The sequence below is a fragment of the Lynx canadensis genome, chromosome D3 (genome assembly GCF_007474595.2).
Source record: "Lynx canadensis isolate LIC74 chromosome D3, mLynCan4.pri.v2, whole genome shotgun sequence".
Lineage (NCBI taxonomy): Eukaryota > Metazoa > Chordata > Mammalia > Carnivora > Felidae > Lynx > Lynx canadensis.
The window spans coordinates 56598086-56614498 of record NC_044314.2 but is presented as its reverse complement, the minus strand read 5'-3'; the positions used below and the strand labels follow the sequence as shown (position 1 = coordinate 56614498).

The following is a 16413-nucleotide window of genomic DNA, read 5'->3' as shown; positions in this document are numbered from 1 at the left end:
TGTTGCTGCCTTTACAGTGCTTTTCATGGTTTGGCTTCCTGCACACAGAAGAGTTCTTTCTGGTGTGTCTAATATGTATCCAAAAATATGGCCTAAACCACATTTTCTGTGTTCTAGGAGCAAGCTGAAGAAGAAAAGAAGCCCAGGGATGGTGCCACCCCATTGAGTCACGGTAATCATGACCATCCCTTACAGTTTTAGTCTGTGAACAACAATGAACAATTTTTAAGTGTAGTTTTTGTTAGGTAGCTTTCATTGTTTTAGTTTTGTTTATTTCAGTGTATAATCATAGTATCATTTATTGACATTGTGTTCCATACCCCTCTGTAGACCATCCTAGTCATCTGAGATTTTCACATAATATACATCAAGAAAAAGTCTGAAGCTCTGATCTCGTTTATTTGCTTTTTAAAAATGCTTTAAGTAAAGTAACTTCCGATTTGTAAACCTTCCCAGAGAACAAGACAATGGGAGATGCTACTTAGTTTATTATAATTCTTTGTTTAAGCTCTTCCCGGAGTAGTTTAATCTTCTAATGATTGCATCTGTGCTCTTCCGTTGAAGTCATGTTTTAGAGGAGGATGCATATTTGCTCTAAAATGAATATCGCTCATTATGGTTATTAATACATCAATAAGTTTTAGATAACAACTTTTTAATATTCAGCTAATTCTCTGATGCTTTAAATTTAAATCAACAAGTGCAGATGATATTTTCCTGGAATATATTTTCCATTATTAAATTTTCTGTAAAATGTAGCTGAATGTCCAATATTTGTGCTACTCTCCATGGGAAGGAAGCATATAAATTTGATAAGTCTTTTCTAATGATCTTTTTAACATATGTTAAGTATTTGTTGAGTGAGCTTTTTAAAATAAACAATGACAACAACTAAAAATACCTTGAAAAAATGACAAACAAAAATTGAGGTTTTTAAAGACCATTTTATATTGCTTAGTTTAGGGACAAAAAATTGAAAATTTGTGATCTTCCATCTAAATGCTTTTAAAATAAAAGTTGTTTTCTGCTATAAGCAAAATATGCTGCTTTAAATTCTTTTCTTCTGTCGCCGTCAGCCAGACCCATCATGTTCTTTGCTGAAAAAGCAAAATAGAATGCAGTAATTTGGTAATTATGTAACTTGATGTTCAGCTCCATTGAAATACACTTCACTTATGCAACACTGGAATTCTAGAAATAAATTTGGACTCTACCTGGCCCTAACAGCGGGGCTTTTTTAAACATTGTTTTTTTTTCTTCTCAGAAGTAGGTTGTGATTTATTATGTTGTTGTTCTCCTCTGCTGCTGTATTTTCACATGAATGCAAATTGTTTTAGATTCTCTTATTCCATGGCTAAAACAATTATTCTAGAAGAAGAAGACGCAGAGTTAGGCCAACAATTTAAGAATGTTCCGCCCTTAAAACTAAGATTTTTTAGTAATTTAGTATTTATAGTTCCATTATAGCCGAATATATATTTATCATAAATAGTTTTTCAGTTTCAATACAAAGTGACTTTTTGCTGTTGTTCTTCCATTGTCAGAGTTGTTTTTATGGGTAGTGGTCCATTCTCAAAAGTTTCCCCAGTGGTTTATTCTTCTCAAATCTGAGGTTGTTGCTGTTTGCCCCAACTACTGAAGTTAGCTCCATGTTTACAGGAAGGATGGGATTTGGTTTGTGCATACAGATGCTACAGACTGCTAGTTGAAATGCAAATTGAATTATTTGAGAGGCTTTTGAAGTACCACTTGTAGTGGGATGAAGGAAACCATTCCCTAAATGGCCTATCATCTTCATATTAAAGTGGGGATTTTCCTCCCATAGTTTCTGGACATTGTTTAATTTTTTCTGTAGGCTACTTACAAAACAAAAAAGATTTAGTCACTTACCAGTTTCTTAATAACACAAGGAAAGCAAACAAATGTACACATGCACATTTATATGTGAACAGAAAATTGTATTGAAAAATAAACACTTAATTCTTAGTCCTGCTTTTACAACAAGGAAGGCATTTCCTTGGAAATCATTACCAAATCATTTATAGAGTGCCCAGTCTGTGCCACTAATACTGACTGCAGTGTTACACAGATGATGGAGCGTTGGTTCAGAGGCCATTTGACTTATTTAGGGTAAATAACTAGTGAATGGTGGATCCAGGATTTGAACCCACAGCTAGCAAGTTCTAAAGCCTATGCGCTTTCTACTTTACCTGTTACTTTAACATTCTCCCTTTGTAGCTGCTAACACAAAGGTAGAGAAAATGAATCGTGCTTAGAAATGGGATGGGAAGAATAGCTGCTAATAATTAAAGTACTAATGCTGTCTCGTATAGCTCTTTGTGTCCATGGGAACTAGCTGAACTAGATTTTTCCTGACAGTCATGCCCTGAGATTAACTTTTTTTGGTTCTTTTGGAGACTTTCTGAGCTATGTTATTCCTGGTGATTGAAAAAATTTGGTAATTATATTGGATATATATATTGGATATATATATATGTGGACAAACCACTAAGAAAAGGTTTGTCTCGGTATTTGTTAATAATTATGTATGATTAAAGGTATAGAAGTAGTGTCGTCAATCACTGTGTAATCCCAGATGTGTACATTTGAAGTCTTGAAAATAAAAACAACTCATTTCTTCAGTTGGACAAGTGATCTGGCTTTTCCCCTTCTAAATTTTTTTAAAAAGTTTATTTATTTAGAGAGAGAGAGAGAAAGAGAAAGAAAGAGAGAGAGCGGGAAAGGGGCAGAGAGAGAGGGAGAGAGAGAAAGAGAGAATCCCAAGCAAGCTCTGTGCTCCTTGCTGAGTCTGATGTGGAGCTCAGTCTCACAACTGTGAGATCATGACCTGAGCTGAAACCAAGAGCTGGACGGTTAACTGACTGAGCTACCCAGGCTCTCCTCCCCTTGTGAATTTTAAGTGCTCTTTTTAGCTACTGCTAATACTTGTTTAGTTGAGTGTTGGGGCAGTGAGGTCTGTATAAACATAAAAAGAGTAGAGGAAATTATGAGGGAAAATGACATGTATACACATCCAAATCAAACTTTGTAAATCAAAGAATGTCATAATAAAAATTAAAGTGGAAATCAAGAGGGTTCATACACACAACAGATTTAGAAAAAGTAATGCACTAAGATCTCAGCGCAAAAACAGACAAAGGACATGAACAGGAATTCATGGAAGAGGAAATAAAAGTAGCTAAAATATAAATGTGTTAAGTACATTTAGTCTTACTAGAAGGCAAAGAAATACACATTTAAATGTAATAATGAACATTTCTTAGCCTTCCAATTGACAACAGTTACAAAAATGCTGATCCTGTTTGCTGATGGGCGGGGGGCGCTGCCAGTACACTGCTCTTGGAAGTATAAGTTGTTCCATTGTTCTGGAGGACATAGTGATGGCATTTATCAAAAGTGTTAAATAAACATTTCCTTCAGCTCAGGAACTCCATTTTTTGGAATTTCTCCTAATGAAATAAGCCATCCGCATTGAATTTATGCATATGATATTCACTGTAGTACTAATTGCAAGTGGAGAAAAGTTGGAAATGACCTAAATGTCCAACAAATTTGGAGTAGGTAAGACATTGTGGTACAACTGTGTGTAAGCAATTGTGTGGTCACTTCAGTGCTTTTGGAAAAAATTAAATTACACGGGAGTGAAAGTTTATGATAACATATTAAGGGGGGGAAGCTCAGGAGAGTAATCTCAGTGATGATTGAAAAAAAGCACATATCTATGGAACAGAAGGAATGACGTGTTATAACGATTATTATTTCTAAGTTGTGAAATAAAAGAATGCTTCCTATATTTTGCAAGTATTTTTTTTCACAATTAGTAGGTAATCATGGTACAGTCAAGCAAATATTGAAAAATAAATTCCTCAAAGCTTCAATTTATGGAAAGAAGGATGTGGTTGGAATGTCTGCTTTTGGATTTCTTCCTTTTTTTGTAAGTAAACTTGTCATTTTGAAATAACTTTAGACTTGAGAAAGATTGCAGAAATAGTAGAGCTCAGTCCTTTGCCTAGTTTCTGCAAACATTAATATCTTACATGACTGCAGGACATTTGTCAGAACTAAGAAATTAACAATGGTACGTCACTATCACTAAACTTTGTACTTTATTCAAATTCCACCAGTTTTTCTACTAATGTCCCTTTTCTGTTCCCAAATCCAGTCCAGAATACCACTTTACATGATCATTGTGTGTACATTTCCTTTACTCCGGAGTCTTGTTCTCTGTGACTGGAAGTCACCACCAGCAGTTCCAGTCTCTTGAGAGAGACATTGTTTTCTCACTTGCTTTCAACTCATCCTGTCTTCACCATCTGGCATCTATGCTCAGCCGTCCCCCACACACTATTCTTTCCTCCTACACCAGTGCCCCACAGACAGTTGCCAACATTTTGTTGACTGAATGGAACGAGGGACCTCCCAAAGCAGCGGAAGCTTCCCTGCTCTTACTTCTCTTACTTTTTAGATTTCACATCCCCTTTACAGCTGAATTCTTTGTTCCTAGGCGTTGAGTGTGCTTCCTGTCTAGCCCCTTAATCTGTAGCACCATCTTTGACCTGGACTCAGTCTAGAGTCCTGGAGATATCCTTGACCCCTCCTTCTCACATACCCACACGTTTCCTAAATAATTACCAACATTTCTCTATTCATCTCTCTTGATATCTTTTAAATAATATCTCTCAACTTGAGATGACCCTACTCACTTTTCAGTGGTTTCACATTTTTACCCTCTCTGAAGTGAGAGGAAATGTACTGCTTTTACCCTCTCTTACCCAGCTAAAATGTATCTGAAATTCTGTTAGTAGAGGGCCTTGGTAACTTTCTTGGTATCCTTTCTCTAGATTATCATTAGAGGCCTCTGAGCCTCTGGAACTTGCCAGGCACCTGCCACTGAACTCTGCCTCTCCCCGTTTGGCTTCAGCCTAACAGAACATGCAGTATAGACCTTGCTGTCTGAAGAACGGTTTCTTCTGCCTGGAGTCTTCTTTTTCTAGCCTAATCCAAGTAGCTGGATCCTTTCAAACCTCATTATCTTCTCTACTTTGCTTATTTAGTATTTTTCTCTCTATTCTGTTTTCTCTCAGCATATCCTTGGGCATTTGGCTTTTAAAAATTAGGTTATATAATATGCTATGTCTCCCACTTAAATTTGGTGTTTTTTAAAAAATCATGTAATCCAGCCAGAGGATTTATCATTTAGTATACTGAAGTAATAATTTACTAGAGCTCTGAAGGATTAATTAGCTAAATGGCCTGAAGAAGAATTAACACAGCTTCCAAAAGTGCTTAACTTACTTTCCGAGAGTAGTTTTGGTGCTGGGGGATATGGTTCATTAAATGTGATTCTAAAAGATTCAAAGATGGTCCTTTGAGCATTATCCCCAGAGTCTGTTGTTAGAGTAACTAGTTTACTTCCTAGGTGTAATGACGGAAGTACTTTCTTGCAATGGAAATAATGCCCACATTTTTAAAACTTTATGAGAGGTCTGTTTATTCCCATCAAGGTACTTCCTTACCTAACAATGGACAGCATTCCATCAGAAAAGGGAAAACCAAATCGATTTTACTTTAGTCAGTTCTTATCTTTATAGATGGCATTTACTATCATTAAGTGCATAGTTAAATGTTAGGTATTTGAATGCTTTGAACCTACAGAATTACATTTTCACTGAGCCATGAAACTATCACTCAGAGATAAGCAGGGGATTTCTTTGTAACTAAAGTACTTTTTTGGGGGGAAACTTTAATAAATAAAACACATCCACATGCACTTTAACAAAAATACTACTCTGTAAAAAAATTTATTTGCTCTTGATAGTGGTTTATTAGTGAGCTCATCTTTGAACTTACCTAATTAAGTTACCAAACATCCCCTGTAAGATTCTGCCACTCTGGGTGAAGAAGCAGGAGTGTGAATATACACTGTCACAGAGGAAAGGAGCACATGTGTCAGTAGATGGTACCAGTGACTAGAACTGTATAAAGCACAAAGAGAGGGCAAGGGCCTACATTCATAAAACCTGTTTTATAAAGACAGTTTTTATGGGCCGTGTTGAATTCTTTTTTTTTTTTTTTTTTTAATTTTTTTTAACGTTTATTTATTTTTGAGACAGAGAGAGACAGAGCATGAACAGGGGAGGGGCAGAGAGAGAGGGAGACACAGAATCTGAAACAGGCTCCAGGCTCTGAGCTGTCAGCACAGAGCCTGACGCGGGGCTCAAACTCACGGACCTTGAGATCATGACCTGAGCCGAAGTCGGACGCTTAACCGACCGAGCCACCCAGGTGCCCCTGAATTCTTTAATATATGAAAGCAGACATCATATTAAAATTTTTACCTCATTAAAGAACTTCCTGAGGAAGCCTCCAGATTATTTATGTTCTCAAGCTGTCCCACAGAGGAGCCTCTACTACTTCTGTTATTAGAGGTCCCTGGTGGATGATAAGAGTATTGAACTCTGGGAAGGGGACTGAGTGCCCTGACTTTAGATTGATTAGGAAAAGAAAATGTCACAGAGCAGTACTTAGTCCCAGTGGGGGTGTCTGGGAAGCTTTCAAGCTGTGCAGGCCTCGTATTTATAGGGAGGGCCTGGTGGTGGTGGGCCACCATCAATTAACCAAGCAAAACACCCCATCATCTCCTCCTGCAGGACCTATTCTCCTCCTTCCTTGTTCTGTTCCAGAGAACAGAACCAGAGACTTTGGTTTAACCAAAGGACTCTTTCCACTAACGTGCTTTGCTGTTTTAAAGCATGTTTGATTTTTGTTCAGCATAATTACCTTTCGCTACTGAGATTAAAGCTGCTACTTTGGGGGCATTTCAATACTCTTTTGAACCTAAACTGTTTCATGTGAAATATTTAATTTGGACTATGGGCTTATTTGCTGATGTGCCCGTGTTTAATGACTACTTCATCTCCCTGTGCTCTCTCAGCACTACCGAGTGAAATTCTTCTTTTCTTAAATACATTTCTGAAATATTTGGAACTATCTCAAATTTACAGAAAAGTTGCAAGTACAGCTCAGAGACATTTTTTCTTTCTGAATTATAGAGTACCTTACCAGCTTGGTACCCCATCACCTCCAAATACTTTAGTATGTAATGTCCTACAAACAAGATCATGCCATGCACAACCATTCAGGGCAACCATTCAGGGCAGGAAGTTAAAGTCTATACCTTACTGCCATGCAAGCTGCAGACCCCATTGAGGTTATACCCGTTATCCTGACAATGCCCTTTATGGTGAAGGGATCTATTTCTGAATGCAGATTGCATTTAGTTATCTCTGCAGTCTCCTACGTCTGGACCAGTTCCTCACCTTTCCCTGGACTTGACCTTGACACTCTTGAAGATCACAGGCCAGTTATTTTGTAAATGTTCCCCATTTTGAGTTTGTCTGATATTTCCTTATGATTAGATTCAAGTTGTACATCACAGAAGTGATGCTTTTTTTTTTTTTTTTCTCCCTGGGCCTCATGTCAGATGGCAGACAATTATGATTTGCCCCATTTCTGATGATAACTTACTTTGATCCCTTGATTATCCTGGTGTCTGCCAGGTTCCTCTACTGTAAAGTTACAGTTTTTCCTTTGGAATTGGTAAGTTTTATAGGGAGAGAATTAGAAGCTGTAAATATTCTGTTTTTCACCTAACTTACTCCTCCCCTTCCCTCCCCTTCCCTTCCCTCCCCTCCCTTCCCTTCCCCTTCCCTTCCCTTTCCCTTCCCTCCCCTTCAATATGGACATAGAGTTTCTTACCTTATATTCATTGGATTTTAATCAATTCCTGTCACTATTTTGGTGCTCAAATTGACTCAAGTTTGGCCAGTAGAAGCCTCTTCAAGTGGTTTTGGTGTCTTTCTGATATGTCTGTGTTATTCTTTGAGCACTTCCATATTTTGTGATTCAGGTTGTTTTAGGCTCATCTTGTATTCTCCCTGCCCCAGGCCTTGAATCAGTAATATCTCCAAGGACCTCTGGTTCTTCTTCATGGTTGGGGTTAAGTGTGTTCATTCCTAACAGGTTGTCATTACTCCCCGGCCCTCTCAGTGGACAGAGGTAAGGAGTGTCTCTTTGTATGTTTATACACACACATCTACATACATACACATTTATACACACAATATATGTCTACACTCACCCAGACACACATACACTTCATGTTAGTTTTTTGTTTATATCAGTCTCTCTCTGTATACTGAAATTGATGCATTCACAGTGATACCTCCACTTTCATTCTGATCCCATAGGATTTATTCTGGTTTTCCCTTCATGTATCTGAATCACAGTTTGTGACAGTGAAAAACATGGCTCTCGTTATCTTTAGTATATTTGCTAAATCCTCCTCTATGTAATCATTGTTGCCACCCACCCCTCCCTGGAATGTGTGACCACCTTGTCCCACTCAGGCTTCACCATCCTGGGCTCCCTCCTTTTCCCATGCCGCCTCTTTGAAGGACACCATTCTCACCCTAACTGGGCTTTAGTGCTGTGCACCAGGCTGCCCATCCAGAGGGAGTCCTCCTTGCCCCATTTGGGCTCTTGTTCTTATTATAGTAATTCACATTAGCCTCACTTTTGGTTTCATGGAAGAAAGCTTTATTAATTATAAGGGAAAGGGAACATATGGATTAAACAATTACAGTAAACATAAAGAGGAAGAGAAGTACAGAGAAGAACAAAGAAGGGTTAATACATCAAATCGGGTACTCACAACATCCAGCCTTCTGGCCGGGGAAGCCCCTGCGGTGACCAGCCTGGTTGGAGTCCTGATTGAGGGTCCTGGGCAGAGCGTCCTCCCCTCAGGTGACACTTCCAACAAACTATTCCCACCAGGGCAATATATGCGTTACCCATGTGTGATTTATGGTTAGTCATTAAGTGTGCCTAAGTGCAGCCCTGAGCAAGATTTTTTTTTTCCTTTCTGTTTCTGTTCTCTCACAATCTTAGGAGCCTGGGCATCTGCATATTTCCCCTCTCTCCCTGATCCATTCCAGGGGCCAGCCTGGTCTGGCTCAGGGAGGTGAGGCAAGTTAATCCCTCTTGGTGTCAGGAATAAAAGGGCCAATTCTGATCCCAAGGCCAGATATGGAGCACAAGCCAACTAAGCCCCTCACGATCGTGTGTGTGTGGCTGTGGGCAGAAATGCGTGACAAATCACACAGACAGCTTCTATAGGGAATGGTTCTGACTCTAAACGCTGGGTCAGCTTCCCAAATGGATGCCCTCAACACCTTGTTTAGGACTCCTCCACCCCCTGCCCCATGCCATTTGCACCCCTCTGTGGTGACACTCCCTCACCCTGCCCGGTTGCCGTACTCTGTGCTGGACTCCTCCACATGTGGGTGTTTTCCTTACAGCCCCTCACCTCCATCCTCCCATGTGGATGCCTACCTTGTTCTGCTCACATACAGCTTTAGGACAGAATTGTTCGGTAGGGGAAGGAAGGGACAGGCAGCAAGAAAAAAGAAGGGAAGAAGGCCAGGGGGATGAGAAGAACATGGTGCCATTCTTGAAGAGAGGAACCAGAGAAAATGAGAAGCACCTGAAGTGGAGAAAAAAGCAAACAGACTGGGTGGTGAGGAGTTCAAGTGGGGTCCTGCTTACGTCTCCTGGCTGCCTGTCTCTCCCTTCCCGGTGAGGGCCACGTGTCAGCGGGTAACGGTCGAGGCTCCTGTACATCAGAGTAATTGAGTTGTTAACAATCAATCATCTGAAGGGTTCCACCATTTGTGTGCGTGGTACTCTCTGGTCTCACTGTGTGCTTCAGATCTGCGTTCACTTGTGCCCTCATTCTTCTCCCAGCCCTAATGCTGACCTTCCTTCATTGCATTTGGATATAATTCCCAAACTTGTGAAGCACAGGGGAGAGTCAAGTATGACCGTTGTGTTTTGAGTCCCTATGCCTGGGACCAATGTGGTACCAATATGGATGTGATCCTGGGGCTTCCAGAGAACGCCTGTGGATTTCCCTCAAAAGCCAGAAGGAGATAGGAATTGGTAGTGTGTTCTTGCTGCTTTGCTAAAGTTGTTAGCTGTTTTAGTGTTTAAGTGCAAAGCTGCATTTGTACGGTAGTTCCCCCCCCCTTTTTTTAATGTTTATTTATTTTTGAGAGAGAGAGAGAGAGAGAGAGAGAGAGAGAGTGAGCCAGGGAGGGACAGAGAGGAAGGGAGACACAGAATTTGAAGCAGGCTCCAGGCTCTGAGCTGTCAGCACAGAGCCCGACACAGGGCTCGAACCCATGAACTGTGATATCATGACCTGAGCCGAAGTCGGACGCTTAACCGACTGAGCCACCCAGGCGCCCCAATGGTAGCTCCCTTTTGTAGAACAGGTGAATCCCTTAGAAATTCACTTGGAACTTTCATGACTAGAATCTTACTATTATTCTACTGTTTCCATGAGCATAATTAATCCTATTTTTTTAAAAAAAGCTTTCTTTTTTTTAACATTTATTTATTTTTGAGAGAGAGAGAGAGAGAGCACAAGTGAGGGAGGGGCAAAGAGAGAGGGAGACACAGAATCTGAAGCAGGCTCTAGGCTCTGAGCTATCAGCACAGAGCTGGATGCAGCTTGAACCCTCGAACCATGAGTTCATGACCTGAACTGAGGTTGGACTCTGAACCAACTGAGGCACCCAGGCACCTTCCCACGTCCCCCTCCAAAAAAAAAAAGCTTTCTTTTAGACAGTACCTAATTCACAATGAAGGCGTTATACTGTAATACACAGAAATTTCCCTAGAGTTCAGGCCAGCGGGTGCAGGCAGGTTGATCCAGACAGATGCCTGGGCCCTGGATGTCCTGTCACGGTTTTGTTTTAAGCCCAGGATAAATGTTATCTTTTAAAAGTCCAAACTTTTAATTTCTCTTTTGATATGTGAAAGGAAATAAAGAGTGTATGCTTAGACTCAAAGACACCTCATTTGAATTTTGGTTTTGCCACTTAACTGGCTGTGTGACTTCCAACAATTGAATTGTTTAACTTCTCTGATTCCCAATTTACTTGCTGGCGAATTAAGAGTAATAGGTAATTTCTCTTAGCCTATAATACTGTCAGGATTGAATGAAAAAGTATTTATAGTGTGTTTGGCTCCTGGCAGGTACTCAACAAATGATATTTTTCTTGAACAGCTTAAATAGAAAATTTATGTATTAGTTTTCAATAGTTTTTAGGTTCTTTTTGGTATCAGTTCTCGTATTTTGCTTAGGAAATTTCTAAGGGACAGTTTTAAAATTATTTACTCCGGAGAATTAGCACTAGCTGAAAGATTTTTTAAAAAGTGTTTTTATCCTACTTAAGAAAGGACTTATTTTTCTTTGAGGAAGAAACCGATGCAAAGTTTAAACCTTTAAAGTTTTACCTTTAAAGTTTAAACCTTTAACGTTTTGAGGAAGAAACCGATGCAAAGTTTCTTCCTTTCTTTTCTTTCTTTCTTTCTTTCTTTCTTTCTTTCTTTCTTTCTTTCTTTTCCTTTCCTTTCCTTTCCTTTCCTTTCCTTTCCTTTCCTTTCCTTTCCTTTCCTTTCCTTTCCTTTCCTTTCCTTTCCTTTCCTTTCCTTTCCTTTCCTTTCCTTTCCTTTCTTTATCTCTACCCACCCCCCCCCCCCGTGTGGGGCTCAAACTCACAACCCCGAGGTAGAGTCACGTGCTCTTCTGACTGAGCCATCCAAGCACCCTGAAGCCTTTAAAAACTCATTTGGTTTTTTTCCATGATGTAACTGGAAGCAGCACAGTGTGTTTGTCACAAGTCTTTCCTGAAGAGCCTCTTTGGCGGGTAGCTATGTGTAGAAAAATAATTTTCTGGAAAAACACTTTAAGTGGAAATGAAAGATTGTTGCCAATATTTTGTGACTGTTGTGATAAAAATGAGGAGCATGGGAAAATGATAGTGGCACGGGTATGATCTTTAGTAAGTTGAACAGATATAAAAGATATGTAGGGTTATAAAAATATGCAAACATTTGGAAAACTTGCTGAATGGGTCCATTCTTTGGGGTATGAACTGGATCTTATACATGACTTAAAGTCATTCTTAGCAAAACCCATGCCCAGCAGCTCTGGAGAGAGGAAGACACACCTAGGTGGCAACTGACCCACCCATCAGATGCTCAAGCTGAGACCTGGACAGCCACCTTGACACCTTCTTTTTCTTACTTTTCATAGGCATTCTGTCGTCAGGAGTTTTTGGATTTGCTTCTGGAACATTTCTTTAGGCGGTCTACTCTTCTCATCTTTCCTTAAGTGTGAATCCTTGGTTTTCTCCCCAACCCTAGTGCTGACCTCTCTCCATTGTATTTCAACATAAAGCCCAAAGTTGTGTCGCACAGGGGAAATCCACTTAAATCTAAGCTGCCACCCCCGTCTGCAGGTCCCAGCTCATCTCCCCTACCTGTTCTTGAGATGATCTAATCCGGTCTTTCAAAACACAAGACTGGTCCTGTCAACATTCCTACCTTTGCTTGCTTGAAACTTGTCAGATGCCTTCCATTGCCTGTAGGATAGGATATGGGCAAATCTTACTAAGGATTTAGTAGAACTTAACCCTGGAGAATCAGGACCTTTCTTGCCTCCTAAGCCTCATCCCCAGCCAGGCATCTGCCTCCTCATACTGTAATGGCTGCCCTTGTTTCAGGTCCGGCCACAGGACCCCAGTACCTGCTATGCTTCCTGCCACAGTGTTCCTCCTCTCTCTGGGTCTGTCTTTTGCCTGTTTACAGTACACATGTGTTGCTAATGCCCACAGAGCCTCACATTTTCGCCTTAGGAAAGCTTTCCCTGATCTCCCAGGTGAAGCAGAGCCATGTGTTCTGTGCTCCCAAGGACCTATACTCTATGAAAGCACTTAGCATAGTTGATAATTATATTTTTGAATAGTTGATTCTTACCCACTAGATTTAAAGCTTGTGAGTGAGGCTTCATGTCTATTTCTGTTCACTGTTGTGTCCACAGAGCCTAGCACATAGTAGATCCTCCATATGTATTTGTTGAATAAATGACCAGAGAAAGCAGTTGAAGAGAGTGAAAGTTAGTGTGGGCTATTGGAGAAGCTCCTTATTTGCTGTCTGAAGCTGGTTGTTTGCTGTCCCATAGTTAATAAAGGTACCTTAAAGCTTTGGGCAGGAGAGTGATATTGTTTCTGGTAGAGAGACAGTTGCAGGGAGAATCTCTGGAGAGTTCTGGGGAGAGGTTGTGGGCTGAAGAGGAGTGGAAAACTCAATGTACTGGCAAGAGCTGGTGAGATGGGGCTGCTTGGCTACTACAGAGCCAGGGGTATCTGAGAGGAGGAGATGGCTTCAGAGGTATTAGGAAGTGGAGCTGCAGGAATGGTAAATGACCAACTGCAGGGGCTGCAGGAGGCAGCACCGGAACTAGTGTGTAGAGACCATTCACTGACTTAGGGAACGTGGGGATTGCATTTGAGGGACAGCGCTGGATTTTCCTGTGGAGATTGGGCCCCGTGGAATACTCAGAGGGTCCGCAGCAGAAGCTGGTGAGAGGGGTCGAGCAGCAGCTACATCAAGTGTATAGGTAATAGGGGAACCTGTGAGTACAGGGAGACCTCTCTGCGGCAGGGGGCACGTTGAGCAGAAGACTGAGGATAACCCTTTGGTGTGGAGAGGAAGGGAAGCCACTGAGGAGCCAAGATGGAGCCCTCAGAACCACGGGAGGAGCATTGGATGGGCAGGCACCCTTGGGGCGGGCATGACGCACTGTTCTCTGTGTGTCCTGGGACCCACTGTACAGCACTCTGTGTGAGTAGTTGCTAGCTGGAATGACTCTGACTCTGATAGAGATTTTGAAATAGAAACATTTATTTCCCAATTAAGCAGGAATTTCTATAAAGCCAGGTTTTAAGAGTTTATGACAATGGTATTTTAGTTTTGCTATATGTTGAGAAGTGTTCTGCCAAGATAACCTATGGTTGCCATCTTCTTTGTACTTTTAATTATCTGTAGTTGTCTTCACAGTGCTTAGGATCTTACGAGAAATTATTTTTCTCTGGTAGTTGTTGTTATAATTAATCTTTTATGATAGCAAATCTGAATTCGGTAGTTCAGGATTTAATTTGATGAGGAAGCTGTATTTTATTGATGATTTTAAAATCATAGGCAGGATGCCTTAGAATTGAAACCAGTTATTTAAATCAATGCACATGTAAGGCTTATCACAATAATGGGTACACAAAATAAGACATTCATACCAAAACTAAACCTTGGGGAAATCACTTCCTTCATCTTTAAGATGATTAGGTGATTCGTTGGCCACGTCCAATCTCTGAAGCTTTATGACTGTATTTAAAACTATTTTGGAGAGTTAACATCATAAGCTTTTTGTATAAAAAAATGCTATGATCGTGAAAGATTTTTGGTGCTGTCTCCATGTGCTATTATAAATTAGTTCCTTGAACATCAGCTTAAAGAGACAGAAAAATATTAGCTGTGAATGCACTCTCTTAGTTTTTATAGTTCTTGTCTGTATTTTATACAGTGAACCTCAGTTTAAATCAGAAAATACAGTATTTACCATGTGATAACTATACTCCTAAGCTAATTTACCATTTATGCATTCCTTCCTATTTTTCAGGCAAATTAATATGATTATTTGGTCTATTTTCGCAATTATTGAACATTTAGAAAATTTTTAGTGGCGAGTTTGAACAGTTTATTAAATATCAGTACTTATTATTTCTGATATACAGCTCTATATTTCGTTTCTTTTAACCATGACTTAGCAACAGAAATTTATATTACACTTTTGCACAATCGAAACCTGAAATGGGTGCCCCTGAGCTAAAGTGAAAGTGTGGGCAGGGCTGCATTCCTGTGGAGGCTCCAGGAGAGGATCTGTTTCCTTGCCTTTTTCACCTTCTAGAAGCCACCTGCACTCCTTGGCTGGTGGCCCCTTCCTCCATCTTTAAAAAAAAATTTTTTTTAATGTTACTCATTTTTGAGAGACAGAGCATGGGCAGGGGAGGAGCAGAGAGTGAGGGAGACACAGAATCTACAGCAGGCTCCAGGCTCTGAGCTGTTAGCACAGAGCCAGATGTGGGGCTTGAACCCACCAACCGCAAGATCATGACCTGAGCTGAAGTCAGATGCTTAACGGACTGAGCCACCCAGGCATCCCCCTTTCCTCCATCTTTAAAACTGGCAAAGTAGAATCTTTCCTATTTCTGTGTCATGACATCTTCCTCTGACCACAGCTGGGAAAACTTTACCACTTTTAAGGACACCTGTAATAACATTGGGCCCACCTGGATAACCCAAGATAATCTCCCCACCTCAAGGAATCTTAATTTAATCACACCTGCAAAATCCCTTTTGCCACGTAACCTAATGTGTTCAGAGTTTCTTGGGATTAGGACATGTGTGTCTTTGGGAGATTAGGAGGTGCATGTCATTGGGAGGCCATTTTTCTGCTTACCGTAAGTTCTCATTTGCAGAATCACTCTGGGCTTCCATGTAGGAAATGGGAATTATTTTGTACCTGTTACCTGTACCTGTACCTGTTAAGGGCACAGTGCCATTGTTGAGCATCTTGAGCACATAGCATAGGGTCTTATACTCCTTAGGTCTACAGTTACTGCACTTTCTTGTTGCATTTATACAACATTATAATTCAAGTCAGGACTAGGGGGCTCTAATTCCAAAAGAGTCCTGAAGAGCTCAGTGGAGAAGAGGCCAGTGGGGACTAATGGAGTCTTCATTGCTCCTTTGAATGCACTTTCTAGGAATTTAATTTTTGAAACTGGTTTAGATGTTTTTACATTAAAATTCTCCTTTCAACAGTGCTAATTATCTTTCAACTAATAACAGTACTCTTCTTTGCCCCAAATGGTCTGCCAGTGATCCGAAATTTAATGTTCCTTCATGGATTTTAAACTTACATTCAGCAAAAATGATTAGTGTTTTAAAAGGTTAGCAAGCTGTGAGGTTAAGATATGATTTGGGAAGGAATTTATTTTAAACACTTTTAGTATCATGAGAAAAAAACAATTTTGAACAATATTTAAAGTATGTTCATTAACTGAAGCCCAGCAGGGGATATCTTGAATAGAGGAAGGTCTAAATTCTTGATCGACAGAATTAATTAAATTAATGAAAGTAGCAGTAACAAATGGAGCTATATTATATTTAACAGATTTCATTAGATGTTTCTAGGATATGTAGAAGAAAAAGGTCAAGGGAAATATGCAGTTAATCACTTTATGAAGAGAATATTGCCATCTCATATAGATGGATGTTATTTTGAAGATTTACAGCATGGTATTCATAGGGGAGTATTTTACTACCAACCCATAATTATAAGGGGCTTCTTTAAGGAGTCTTGGTGATAGAAATTAATTTCATAGACTTGCCTGCCCCACATCTACTACATGTCAAAGAAGAAAT

At 40.1% G+C, this 16413-nt stretch overlaps 1 protein-coding gene across 1 annotated transcript in view; it reads left to right on the top strand.

Annotated features, from left to right (window-relative positions):
- The window catches only part of LOC115498668 (lethal(3)malignant brain tumor-like protein 4), a 284214-nt gene that overhangs the window by 20983 nt on the left and 246818 nt on the right, over positions 1-16413 (top strand). Inside the window, exon 2 of the mRNA XM_032595338.1 lies at positions 118-172. Within this exon, the coding sequence (XP_032451229.1) occupies positions 118-172 (55 nt within the window). The remainder of the gene's footprint in view (positions 1-117; positions 173-16413) is intronic.